Source organism: Cercospora beticola, chromosome 3, assembly GCF_033473495.1.
Source record: "Cercospora beticola chromosome 3, complete sequence".
Classification (NCBI taxonomy): domain Eukaryota; kingdom Fungi; phylum Ascomycota; class Dothideomycetes; order Mycosphaerellales; family Mycosphaerellaceae; genus Cercospora; species Cercospora beticola.
Window position 1 is genome coordinate 1936412 of NC_088937.1, and position 12229 is coordinate 1948640.

General features: G+C 53.1%; 7 protein-coding genes across 7 annotated transcripts; 2 read left to right on the plus strand and 5 right to left on the minus strand.

Annotated features, from left to right (window-relative positions):
* Positions 1-8: 8 nt before the first annotated feature.
* RHO25_004717 (uncharacterized protein) lies at positions 9-1347 on the minus strand (the record flags this gene model as incomplete). The annotated part of the gene is made up of 2 exons (XM_023595635.2): positions 9-1044; positions 1094-1347. The coding sequence occupies 2 exons, from the start codon at positions 1345-1347 to the stop codon at positions 9-11; spliced, it is 1290 nt and encodes a 429-aa protein (XP_023457259.1).
* A 570-nt stretch (positions 1348-1917) lies between these two features.
* On the plus strand, positions 1918-3744 carry RHO25_004718 (uncharacterized protein; the record flags this gene model as incomplete). Its single annotated transcript, XM_023595636.2, has 5 exons — positions 1918-2294; positions 2355-2501; positions 2560-2590; positions 2658-2765; positions 2845-3744. 5 exons carry the CDS (start codon positions 1918-1920, stop codon positions 3742-3744), a joined length of 1563 nt encoding a protein of 520 aa, XP_023457903.1.
* Positions 3745-3853: 109 nt separating this feature from the next.
* RHO25_004719 (uncharacterized protein) lies at positions 3854-4021 on the minus strand (the record flags this gene model as incomplete). The annotated part of the gene is made up of 1 exon (XM_065602586.1): positions 3854-4021. One exon carries the CDS (start codon positions 4019-4021, stop codon positions 3854-3856), a length of 168 nt encoding a protein of 55 aa, XP_065458658.1.
* Positions 4022-4242: 221 nt separating this feature from the next.
* On the minus strand, positions 4243-5839 carry RHO25_004720 (uncharacterized protein; the record flags this gene model as incomplete). Its single annotated transcript, XM_023595637.2, has 5 exons — positions 4243-4341; positions 4405-4503; positions 4562-5115; positions 5200-5557; positions 5609-5839. The coding sequence occupies 5 exons, from the start codon at positions 5837-5839 to the stop codon at positions 4243-4245; spliced, it is 1341 nt and encodes a 446-aa protein (XP_023457904.1).
* Positions 5840-6399: 560 nt separating this feature from the next.
* Positions 6400-7536, minus strand: RHO25_004721 (uncharacterized protein; the record flags this gene model as incomplete). Its single annotated transcript, XM_023595638.2, has 1 exon — positions 6400-7536. The coding sequence occupies one exon, from the start codon at positions 7534-7536 to the stop codon at positions 6400-6402; it is 1137 nt and encodes a 378-aa protein (XP_023457909.2).
* A 499-nt stretch (positions 7537-8035) lies between these two features.
* RHO25_004722 (uncharacterized protein) lies at positions 8036-8903 on the minus strand (the record flags this gene model as incomplete). The annotated part of the gene is made up of 2 exons (XM_023595639.2): positions 8036-8589; positions 8813-8903. 2 exons carry the CDS (start codon positions 8901-8903, stop codon positions 8036-8038), a joined length of 645 nt encoding a protein of 214 aa, XP_023457910.1.
* A 297-nt stretch (positions 8904-9200) lies between these two features.
* Positions 9201-11259, plus strand: RHO25_004723 (uncharacterized protein; the record flags this gene model as incomplete). The annotated part of the gene is made up of 5 exons (XM_023595640.2): positions 9201-9204; positions 9294-9347; positions 9461-9688; positions 9745-10029; positions 10082-11259. The coding sequence occupies 5 exons, from the start codon at positions 9201-9203 to the stop codon at positions 11257-11259; spliced, it is 1749 nt and encodes a 582-aa protein (XP_023457907.1).
* Between the last annotated feature and the right edge of the window lie 970 nt (positions 11260-12229).

Sequence of the window (12229 nt, forward strand, 5' to 3'; positions counted from 1 at the left end):
GAAACGTTCTACAGCCGCGCCTGTGTCTCGACGTTCTGTTGCGCCACAACTTTGAGAAACGTTGCGTCAACATCATGCTCATGAATCCAAGAAGGATCTGCACGGCTCTTCATCCTCGCCCTCAGCTCTTTATCAGTCTCTGTCCTTCCGAGTCTCTCGACCGTTTTCTGGTTGTTTGCATGTACAGTCGACAACACCCGATCTGTGTGCGGCTTCTTGGTCTGCTCGTATATCCTCAGCGCTGCCGCAATTTCCAGTTTCGAAGGCTTGCGTGCACCAGACGGAAAGACATGCAATATCGCCCTGGAAAAGGTCCAAGCATCGTCTAATGCGAGAGATCCCCCGGCGGCGAAAGCTCCGCCATGTGCGTGAGCAGCGTCGCCAGCATATGTGATGTTGCCATTTCCGTGGACCCAGGTATCAAGAGCCGAGGCGAATGTGTTCGGATACAGTCTGACGTTCGGTGTGGCTTCGATTATCTGTCTCACAGTCGGATGCCAATCTCGGTAGAAATCCTTGAGGACCTCCAAATCGCCTTCGGAGTTCCAGGTTGAGTCTTTGTACACGGCGTCTGGTGCATTGGGGTCACTGTAGCTCCCTCCCACGATCGTGAATAGGTCTTTTCCTAGCTTGGAGGCGAAGAACGTTCGGTCTGGTCCCCACCAATGATAAGATTCTTCGAGAACTCCTGGAATATGCTGGACAAGTTTCGCATCGAAGACGGATCGGAAAGCCACCCATCCAGTCCATTTAGGTTGCGAAGATGGAACGAAAGAACGTCGAACTGCGGAACGGATACCGTCTGCACCTAAGACGATGTCCACTGTTTTGGAAGTACCATCCGAGAAGGAGACTTCAACTTCACCAGTATCTTGGACTTGTTCAATGGCAACAAACGTCTTGCCAAGATGGAGTCGCTCAGGATTAACGTGGGCTGCCAAGGCCTGTTGCAGGTGCGCTCTGTAGAAGCGGCTCGTACGATGTCTGTACTCCACGGGACCGTGATGATTATCCACAGACACCACTTCATTCGTCTTCCAGTGCCTGGTACAATCAGTCGCTGATGGGGCATTCTCGAGTTCTTGTGCCGTACCGATAAATCATTGGATGACCTGATCTGTTCCGAAAGGCAAGCTCATCAGACAGCGCTTCCTGAACACCGAGTCTTTCCAAAGCCTTCATTCCATTCGGGCCCAGCGCGATGCTGGCGCCAACTTCTTGGAGCACAGGCGCTCGTTCGTAAACTTGAACATCGATGCCTTCGTGGTCTTGAAGTGCTACTGCTGTCGCAAGCCCAGCTATGCCTGCACCAATAATGGCGATTCTCAACTTTTCTGCCCCAGCCATTGGAAGCTCGAAAGTTTGTGATTGAATACCAGAGAGGTCACTCAGCAGCAGTCGTTGAGCTTATCTTTGCTGAAGCTTAGAGCTTACCCGAGCTCGAATTGCTTGATCGGCGGGAGAAAGTCGGGAAACAGCACGCATAGTGCCTGGAGTGGTGACAGAGCAAGCCTCGAGCACGCAATGTGGTCGTTGGCGTTCTTTGCTCACCCAAGATTCGCTGGGCACTGCGAACGCCATGTCAGCCAAGTCAAGAACGGGTCTTGATTTTTTGCAACGTCGCGTGGTCCCATGCGAAAACCTGCAGGTTTGGGCATGGCTCACCTGGAGGAGTACTGCCCTACCCGCTTGGTGTGTTCTACTCTCCACTGATAAGCCGTTCTTGTGAGCCGATTCGACGGCATGATGCAGCTCGACAGATGGCCATTGAGGATCCACATGAGGTGATTATGGCCGGAACCGCAGACGGTATATATGTTCAACTTGACTTTTTCGATAGAGACGTCGCCCGCCCGATTCGTTGATATCTGAGGATTTACTACAGGAGCGAAACGTCTCCGAGCCGTTTGCTCAACCATGGCCAAAGACAAGACCACAACCGACGCAAAGCCTGTGTCAAGTTCAGGAGATGCTGTACCGCCCAAGTTGCCGGCACGGTACGCCGACGAAAGCTACAAGCTCTTTTCGAAAGTCCAGGCCGACGAGCCAACAGAAGCCGAGGCTAAGATCATCCGGAACAAATGCGTGCGATGGGTGCTGCCATTCCTTTGCGTGGGCTATCACTTGATGTATGTCGACAAGCAAACTCTGGGCAATTCTTCGATTCTGGGAATTATGGAGGACGCGAATCTCAACAGCACACAGTACAACTGGTTATCCAGCGTGTTCTACGTGGGCTATCTTCTCGCTGAGTTGCCTCAGAACTGGGCGTTGCAGAGGTTTCCGGTTGCTCGGTGAGTGGTGAAAGTCCGGCGTCTGTTCCGACAGGTGCAGTCGACTAACCTCGCGTAAAGATGGCTTTCGATCAACCTGGTTGTCTGGGGAGGCATACTGCTCTTGCACATTCCTTGTCAGAACTTTGCATCGCTGTTCGTGGTTCGCTTCCTCCTTGGGGTGACGGAAGCATGCATTGTGCCAGCATTTCTGCTTATCTTGAACATGTCTGTCCAAGCCAACACACATGAGACCGTGACTATCGCTCACATCTATTACTGTTAGGTATTTCACCTACGACGAACAGTCATGGCTTGTGAGTGGGAACCCTCCCCAAGCCGCCATACTTGGGATCATGACTACCGCTTACACCTATTACTTAGATGCCCTGTATGTGGGCGATCGGAAACAGCAGTCCGATCACCAGTGGGCTGCTGTCGTACGGAGTGCTCTGGATCAATACTGGCGACTTCAATCCTTGGAAGTGGTTCGTAAGTAACGTGATATGCAGAAGCCTTCCCCGAGCCCCAACGTGCGCGGCAGTAATTTCCGCTTACACCTGTTACTTAGATGGTCATCACCGGTAGTCTCACCCTTCTTTTCGGTGCGGCTGTGTGGCTATGGCTACCTGATAACCCTCTCGGAGCACGCTTCCTGACCATGGAGGAGAAAGCCCAGGCCGTACTGCGCATCAAAAGTAACCACTCTGGCATCGAGCAGAAGCACTTCAAAAAACACCAATTCGTGGAAGCCATGAAAGATCCAAAGACTTGGCTATTCTTTTTGCACGCATGGTCACAAGAAATGGCAAATGGCCTAACCAATCAGTACTCGCTGATTATCAAATCTTTCGGCTTCTCCACTTTACAAACTACCCTACTTGGATGTGTCAACGGCCTGACCGCATTCGTGTCGTTGACTACGGCAGCCATCATATTGGCCAAGACTACCAACTTCCGAGCATGGTTGTCGATTGCGGCCTATATCCCTCCGATTATTTCCTGCATTCTGCTACTTTCATTACCATGGAGCAATCGATGGGGCCTTCTGACGGCAATCTGGATCAGGGCCACTGGCGGAATTCCATACAGCGTGGTGATGATCTGGGCCGCGAATTGCTCCGCGGGGCATACCAAGAAGACGACTGTGATCGCTTTGTACCATGTTGGATACGGCCTCGGCAACATTTTGAGCCCGCAGCTGTTCCAACCTCAGTACAAGCCAAGGTACATTGTAACGTGGGCCGTCATCTTGGGAGTTGCATGCGTCTTCCCAATGTTTCTGGTTGTGTATCTGCGGTGGTATCTGAAGCGGGAGAATGCACGAAGAGATGCTTTGCAGGCTCAAGGATTGATCAGTGAAGTCGGAATCGTTGAACATTCTGATGGTGATGCCTCGGAAGAGGTCGTTGACGCACGACAATTGGACTTGACAGATAGAGAGAATCTGGCGTTTCGATATGTACTCTAGCGTAGTGCTTCAGTATTAAACGCTCCAGATGTTTCTGTGCCGAGTCCGGTGTAAATGTCATTTCTCCTTTCACGATTTGCGCTACTACACGATCGTTTCCACCACTCATTTATTTCTCCAGGTAGAAAGCCAGATTTCCTCCTTGAGCCTCCAACTCCGTGATGCCATTGCCCATAAACCCAAATCGATTCTGCTTGTTCAAATAACCGATATCGAAGTCCTCCGTCCTAAAGGCCTGCAGCATTTGCCGATAATGTAGAATGCTTCCGGGGTACATCTGAAGTAGGTATAAGCGAGAGTCACAGTCTCACGGGTGGTGGCTTGGGGAGAATGTCCGCCTATCACTTTACTTACGGCAGTTACGCGACCTTCCGTTTTGTGATTCTTGTACCAGCTTCTGCATTCACTTGACCAGACAGTCTTCTTGAGGAACTCCTGCGCATAGTCGTTGAATTCGCGAAGGACATCAGGCTTGATTGTGATGGACTTGATTCCCTGTCAGGCAATCTTGTCGCACCATTTCATAACCCAATCCGCGCACCAGTCGTAGCATGCAAGTATGCTGCCGTGTCCGAGAGGACTGTTGGGCCCAGTGTACTGGTTGCAAGCGAATTTAGTAAGCATGATCGTTGCCATGGTGCCTTCGAAGAAAATACTCACCGAAAAGTAGTTTGGCATTTGCGGGGCAATGATTCCCATATAACCTTCAGACTCATCTTTCCACAGCTCCTGCAAGCTCATCCCGTTAACGCCAGTCATCTGAAAGTAATATGTGTCAGCGATAGTCAACTGTCTCATTGGCTTGGACTTCACTCACCTCCCACGCCGGCCGGAACGCTACATTGAAACCAGTGGCGCAAATGATAAGATCAAACTCCTCCTCTTCAGGCTCCGTATCGGCGGCCGGCTGCGACAAAATTCCCTTCTCCGTGAACTTCACAATCGGATTGAAGTTGCTCTTCACGTTCGCACTTGTCAACGCTTCCAAATAGCCATCTCCAGGCGTGATCCTCCTGCAACCTACAGGCCACTGCGGAATCAATTTATCGGTCAGCTCTCCATCCCCGCCCAATCTCTGCTTCATGATATCTCTGAATGCACCCCGAACTGCCTCCTGCGTGGGAGAACCCTTCATGAAAACGAAAAAGTACTGGTTGAACATATTCTCCAATTTCTGACGCAACGCCTTGAGTTCTTCCGGATTCTCGCGAAAGCGTTGTTTCTCTTCCTCGCTGTATTGGAAGTTCTTTCCTTCCGGTGTCGCGTCCGCAAGCATATTCGGAATAATCCAGGTAGGTGTTCGGATATATGTTGTGACGTGCTTTGCAGTCTGTTGGATCTGCGGTAGAATCTGAATTCCGGATGAACCATCTGAGAGTAATAGGTGTAAGCGATAGTCACTGTCTCATATGTGGTGGTGGCTTGGGTAGGGCTTCCACCTATGACTTTACTCACTCCCGATAAGAGCAACCTTCTTGTCTTTCCAGTCGACAGTCTCCCAGTGGGCACTGTGAACCATTTCGCCGCGGAAAGCTTCTCGGTTAGGAATGTTTGGCCACTCCCAGCGGTTGAGAAAACCGGCTCCATTGATGAGGACATCAGCTTCGTCGGTGATCGTGCTGCCGTTTTGCTCCAGCTTCAAGAGCCATTTGCCTTTGTCATCCGACCAGTTGGCTGCGATGAGTTTCGTGTTGACCTGAATGTACTCTCGCAGTTTGTAGTCATCCACTGTCTTGATAATGTACTTCAAGATCTCTGGGCCGCCAACGTAGAACGAAGACCAGTCTGGATTTGGCGCGAAGGGAAAGCAATACTACGCCTATGTCTCAGCAGATTCTAGGCGACGGATCTAGGGAGAACGTACGATATGGGCTGGAACGTCGCAGGCTACGCCAGGATACGTATTTTCGAGCCAAGTCCCACCAACTTCTCGATTCTTCTCGTAAACAACAAGGTCAATATAGCTATTGTCGCCAACATATTTGTGCTTGTGAGCCAACATTATGTTCGCAAACCCAGCTCCAATCGCCACAACGCGAAGTTTGCGGCGAGTGAAGATGGGCTGCTCCACTACGGGTATCGATGAAGAAGCCATGATGTTTGAGATGACGGTGAAGTGAAGTTGCAGTTGGTTTCGAACTATCAAGGGCCAACACGAGGAGATATATACTGACGCGTGACACGTAGCTCATATTACCACGGTTAACGCACCTTCTCCACAGGAGGAGCTCCTACCCACTATTCGGGTAGCACACTCTGGCTGGCGGAAGCAGGCGAGATCATTCCTTGGCATGAGGAGGCCCTGTGGTATCGAAAGTTTAACAGCGCGGACCAGCTCCGTTCAGGTACGAACTTCAAGATCTACCCCGCAACCATCGCCATACAAGAACTATGCTTTGCCCGGCAATTCCCAAACAGTCGTGTGCTGTTTGTAGCGACGGCAAAACGTTGGAGCGAGCCTGCGAATTGAAGCGTGTTGAGATCTTAGGGTTCTGGTGTAACGTGGTGAGCAGTGCTATCACTGCAACTCCATCTCACCTAAGCTGTTGTGCAGCAATGCAACAAAGCATATGCGAGAAGTGCGCGCGCATGGCTCTTCCCTTGACTTGTTGACAAAAGATTCTGTGCCATCGACGTGATTTCGAAATTCCGACTTCACCCACGATAGAAGTCAATGAACTTCCGCTGCATTTTGGGTGACTGGACTTCGACCATAGGCTGCACTGTTGTGTCCGCAGCATGCGTGAAAGTGGCCGATTCGATTGTCTCGGGATTTCCATATCCAGCTGAAGGCGAAGTACGAGCTTCCATAGCGTTGGTCGACAGCTGTGGCAAGCTATCACTCATTGGCAAGTCACTCTTTGTTTGATCCACCGGCTCTTCGTCTTCCACTTGCTCTTCCACTGCATCAAGATAATAGCTTACGTCGCGACTCCTTCTCATATCCTCGACCACTTCTCGTGCATCCACAAACTCCTCTGCTCCATCGTGATGTGAGATCCTCTGCCTGCCATAGCGGAAGGCGCGCGCACTGCTCTCTAGTGACTGCCAGTCTTCCTCCAACTGCTGGGGAGCAGGGCGTCTGATGGACGAGCTGGCATGTGAGAGAGTCGCCTCGAGGATAGCGAATTCGGTATGTGTAATTTGTCGCGCGCTTCCAGGTCGTCTTGTATACGCCTGACGCTCCTCGAGCCCGTTCCCGGCCTGGTGAGATCGAAGAGAGCCGTGCGGCACACCTGTTTGAAGTTCGAACGCGAACGATATTGGCTGATGGACTGCAGTCGGGAGTAGCAGAAATGGGTTGGCAAGCTGTGGCGAGTTGCGAAAGTATTGATCGCGTGACTGAAAAGGCGCGTTGGGTTCGTGATCTAGTTCGTGTCTCGAATACTCATGATCCCCGTGCGAGTATGTTGCGTCTGCGATCGTGTATTGGCTGGCGGATATCCGAGGGTTGGCGACTGGCGGGCTCGACGGGATATCGGTTGGAATACTACGCGATCTCTGATGAATGGCGCTCGCGCCAACAGGCTTTCGAGCCAAGTAGTTACCGGCCATGGCTTCTGCTGTCGGATACACACGCGCCACGTTTCTTTCGGATTCGGAATTATTCAAGTGCTGCGCGGTGCCCGTAGTGTGCGAGGCACGGTGTCGAGGCGGCGTGGGAGCGCGGTCGTAGCGCGTGGGCGATGACAGTGGATCTTTCTGCTCCGACACATGTGAGCGCAAGCTTTGACCGGCGACTCGACTGTGTTGGTGGTTGGCAGATGAAGTATGACGCTTCTCGCGAGCCATGACCTTGATCGTTGAGTTCGGAAGTATTGTTTGTTTGAGTTGGATGTGGCGAGTCGGGCGTGAATCGCGGTTGTTTATTTCCAAGTTTGCTCGAGCGCGTCCTCGCAGCGATAGCCAAACTTCACTTCCGAGCATTTGACGCGCGCTAGCGCTGACGCAGCTGTCGCTAGCATTTTGCAGCCACAAGATATCAAGTCCGCAATCTCAGTAGCCCAACGGCCATATCACTGCATGTCTTTCGCAACTGGGCTCACGCGCCTTGTTGTCAAATGTGGCGTAGTTGAAGGCCCCAGGTGTTGTCTCCTTGAAGCAGCAAATCAGGATGCAGTGGCTCCATCACCGCAAAAGCTCATTGCTGAGACAATGGTCCGCTTTCTAGCGCCCAGTCTCGGCCGTGTGCATGAGAGCAGCCCGTGCACTGGGAGAACAGCCACTTTTCGACTTCACGGAGGGTTTTCCGAGATCTACAATGGGTTCGCCAGAGTTTCATGCGCATCTCTCAAGTCTTGCTGGCATTTTCATGATCCGTTACCGTTTCCTCAACCCTCTGCTGTTCTTTCATCGCCGCAATTTTGTCATCAAGGATTGAGATCTCCACTTCTACTTTGAGCATCTTTTCTTCGAGCATTTTTGCGTACTCCTCATTGGACAGCACTTTGAATGGAGTCCAGCTTTTCTCACTCATTCTTTGCCAAAAGCCAGATTTCTGCGTCTCACCTCGCTGTGGAGCCTTGGACCAGGAATTGTACATGTACTGACCAGTGGCCCCAAAGATGGACCACATGATGGCACCAGGAATGATGTTCCTTCTGCCTCGAAAGAGAGCTCCCATGGAACCGCCTGACAAGCCACTAGCGAGTGCTGTTGCTGCTGTGAGCTCTCCCGGGGTCGGTTTACGCTCGTCCGTGGTCCATGCTCGGATGATCGTCAAGCGTGTATGGGTCAAGACAGTTCCTAGGCCAAAGGTCTGTAGAGAAGTTGCTCCTGCTGATAGGAATGGTGGCAGATTACGAACAATACCGACCGCGCCGCCAAACAGAAATCCAGCTCCGCCTGATGAAGATTAGCTTTAGCGTATGCTCAGAAATAACATCCCGCAGACACAATGATTCGTCTTTAATGAAGACGCTGTAAGCTAAACTACTACTGCATGGAGTGACTACAAGCACAATCACACAGATCTGCCGTGTCTCTTGCAAAAAGACAAATGTTTGTAGAGGTTGCACGTGATGCTAGATGGATGCGGATAGGAGATGCATGTGTGAGACAAACGTACCCGATGCAACGCCCACTTTGAGCGCTGTGGCCAGGTCCTCAGCAAATGAATCCTTCGCAGGCGATGAACGCCCGCGCTGCTGTTCGCCCATTTGGATGGGACTGGTGAATGATGTGTGATGGGATATCCCGTGAAGGGCATCGGCAGCGCAAACGAAGAGAAGTCGGATTTAACGATGCTCGGAGAGATCCCTGCCGCGCTAGTCCCGATTGGTGAGGCACGCTCGATAATTCGCACTTCGACACCACGCTGCACAACTTTCCGCTCAACCACCAGCGCCCTCTCAGCGCTGCCGCACCACCACCTTCCACCGCACTCCGAGTGACCTGTCCGTCGCTCGACCACCCCGGCGCTACTCCAGCAGAGCGCCGCCCGCACCACCGCAATCATGGGTACGCACGCACTCGCCCGCATCAACGACGAGGCCGAGAAGGGTCCCGCTCAACACACACGACATGGCCGCTAACATATGGAACCATAGCTCCCAAAAAGAAGCAAGAGAAGATGGCCTTGGGCGACTTCTTGACCAACCAATGTATGCATCCCTTTCTTTCTTCATGCGCATGACGCGGCGAGCGCGATTTTTTGGCGGCGAGGCGGCGGAGCGGGGCAAGGGAACATGAACATTCATACTGACACGCAGGTCAGCGCTCGGATCATGGGCCGACGAGATGGAGTCGGCGCCTCTGCCCTCCATGCCCGCATCCTCCGGCTACGGCACTCGCGATCGAGGCGATCGAGGCGACCGGGCCCCACCAGGAGAAGGACGCGCATTCACGACGTCGTCATGGGAGCGCTCAGCGAGCGGAATTGGCGGAGGCGGAGGATTTGGCGGAGACCGCGGCGCTGGAGGCATGGGCCCGCGCGGGTCGATGGGTAGGTCTCATATATCTGCGAAGCCTGCGGTGTGGGAGTTACTGACGCGTGCGCAGACGACCGCCCACGCTACGACCGCGACCCAATACCATTCCCTACGAAGCCTCCGTACACAGCCCACCTCGGTAACCTGGACTATAATGTGACCTCTGTCGATCTCGAACAATTCCTGGCCGACTGCAATGTGACAGTAGTAAGACTCATGGAGGACAAGATTGACCGTAAGCCAAAAGGCTTCGGCTACGCAGAATTTGGCTCGCCAGAGGGCCTGCAGAAGGCACTCGATAGATCCGAGACCAACTTTATGGGCCGAAACATCAAAATCAGCGTGGCTGATCCACGTACGTTACCCAGTCCAATCTGCCTGGCTGAATTCCGACTAACATGATGTAGCGAGAAATGATCGCGCCGACTCGAACAGAGACTTCTCAGACTGGAGCCGTAAAGGCCCCCTTCCTGACCTTCCTTCGCAGGGACGCCAGCCATCGCGCGGCTTCGAGCGTCGAGGACCACCGGGTGGCTTTGATAACATGTCTGACGCTGGCAGCGAGCGGGGCCCAGGCCGTCGACCAGGTTTCTTTGAAGGCGATGGCAAGACACGCGACTTTTCGAACTGGGAGCGCAAAGGTCCTCTGTCCCCTGTCCCTGGCCAGGGTGCACCACTCCGTGATGGTGGTCGAGTACGTGAGGCAGGAGGCCCTCGTGGCGACAGGGGTGGCGCAAGCTGGGGCGAAGGTCAATCGGATGCCGGTTCAAGACCTCCCCGTAGAGAGTATGAGCGTCCTCAAGCACCCGAGCGTACGCCCACCGCTGCCGAATCGGACAATCAATGGCGATCAAAGATGAAGCCGGATGCACCAGCAACACCTGATGTCTCAACGCCAACTTCCCCAGCACAAGAAGCCCCCAAGGAGCGTCCACGGCTAAACCTTGCAAAGCGAACCGTGTCCACCTCAGAGGGTGGTGAAGCAGGTGGTAGCACTCCATCTGACGCCAAGGCCTCACCTTTTGGCGCTGCTCGTCCTATCGATACGGCTGCCCGCGAGAAGGAGGTCGAGGAGAAGCGACAGCTGGCAATCCGACAAAAGGAGGAAGCTGATGCTAAAGCACGAGAAGAAAAGGCTTCCAAAGATGCTGACCAGAGAGCAGCTCGTGCAGACCGCGCCGACCGTGGTCAGGCTGCAGAGAAGGCGGCCCCAGGCGGAGACGCCCGCAACGAGCAACGCCGCCCATCTCGCCAACAGAACGGCGGAAACAGCTGGAGGGGCAAGCCACGGGACGGCCAGGACGGCAAACAGAATGCCAAAGAAAACGGCGACGCAGCACAGAAGGAGCGGCCAAGCTTCAGCGTGCTGTCAGGCGAAGGTGAGGAGGGCGACCTGGACGCACCCGACGCTGACGCAAACGGCACTATCGTGGCAGACAAGGAGGTCAAGCCACAAGAGCCTGTCGTTGTTGCCGGCGAGGCCACCGAAACCACCGCAGAGGCCCTCGAGGACGATGGCTGGAGTACCGTTCCAGCTAAGGCCAAGAACAACCGCCGCGGAGGAGGTCGCGCCATTGCCTCTTAATGAATACGCTTCACGAGATTCACGAAAAACTTTTGTGTCTTTACTATCTGCATAGCGGAGTGGAGGCGAAAAAAGAATGCGAAAGAACAAAAGAAACCGCAAAAGCGTCTGATTGTCTACTGATCCGTTCAGTCTCCTGATCTGCACGTCTCGTGTGTCTGGCTCAGAAACGGATGTCGACTGCAGAGACAGGAGGTAGAAGAGCAGGAGAAGAGGGATCCGATTCCACTTGATGGCGTTGTGTACTGTCGGGCTGGGCTGGGTATACCTTAGTGTTTGTTGCGCGCGCGCTTTGGCAAAAAGGATGCATGGGTCTGTTCTTGGTCGCTAGGCGAAGCAAAACGAAGCAAAGGGAAAGCAGTGCAAGGTCAGACAAGGCAAAGCAAAGGCTGCAGCTACGATGCAATGCACATCTACTGCTAGGATGCAATAGGCGATGAATGCGTGTTGTCTGCTGCGTGTATAGCATATACCCTTCTCTACCTTCCTACACATTCCAGATCGCTTACTTCATTTTCTTCAGTGCACGCAATTACGATCGTGGGAATGTGGTAGACACTCTTTCGGATTTGGTCGGAGCACGGGCATAGCACACCGTTCCAGCAATTCGAGAATCACAACTGCCGATGTGAATGTGTTGTCCCTTTCGTTCTCAACGATACAAGGATTGCTGATGTCTCTGAAACAATGTTCGTATTCTCCGTGGAGCCCAATCTTAGCAACCACATGGCCGGCACGCCAACGATCCGCAACAAAGCTTCCACGCTAAAGAGCGCCACACATAGTCCAGCGATGCTAGACAATCTGCAGCCACTCAGGCTTCAGATTCAGATTCATTGGGCTACCGAGATCTCGAGAGTGGTGAAGATGTGGACGGATGGTCTGTGTGTTGATACAGCAAGTATCGTTCTTACTCATGCTATACAATGAAGAAAGGAGATGACCCTCGCAAAAAACCAGGTCAGCCGGC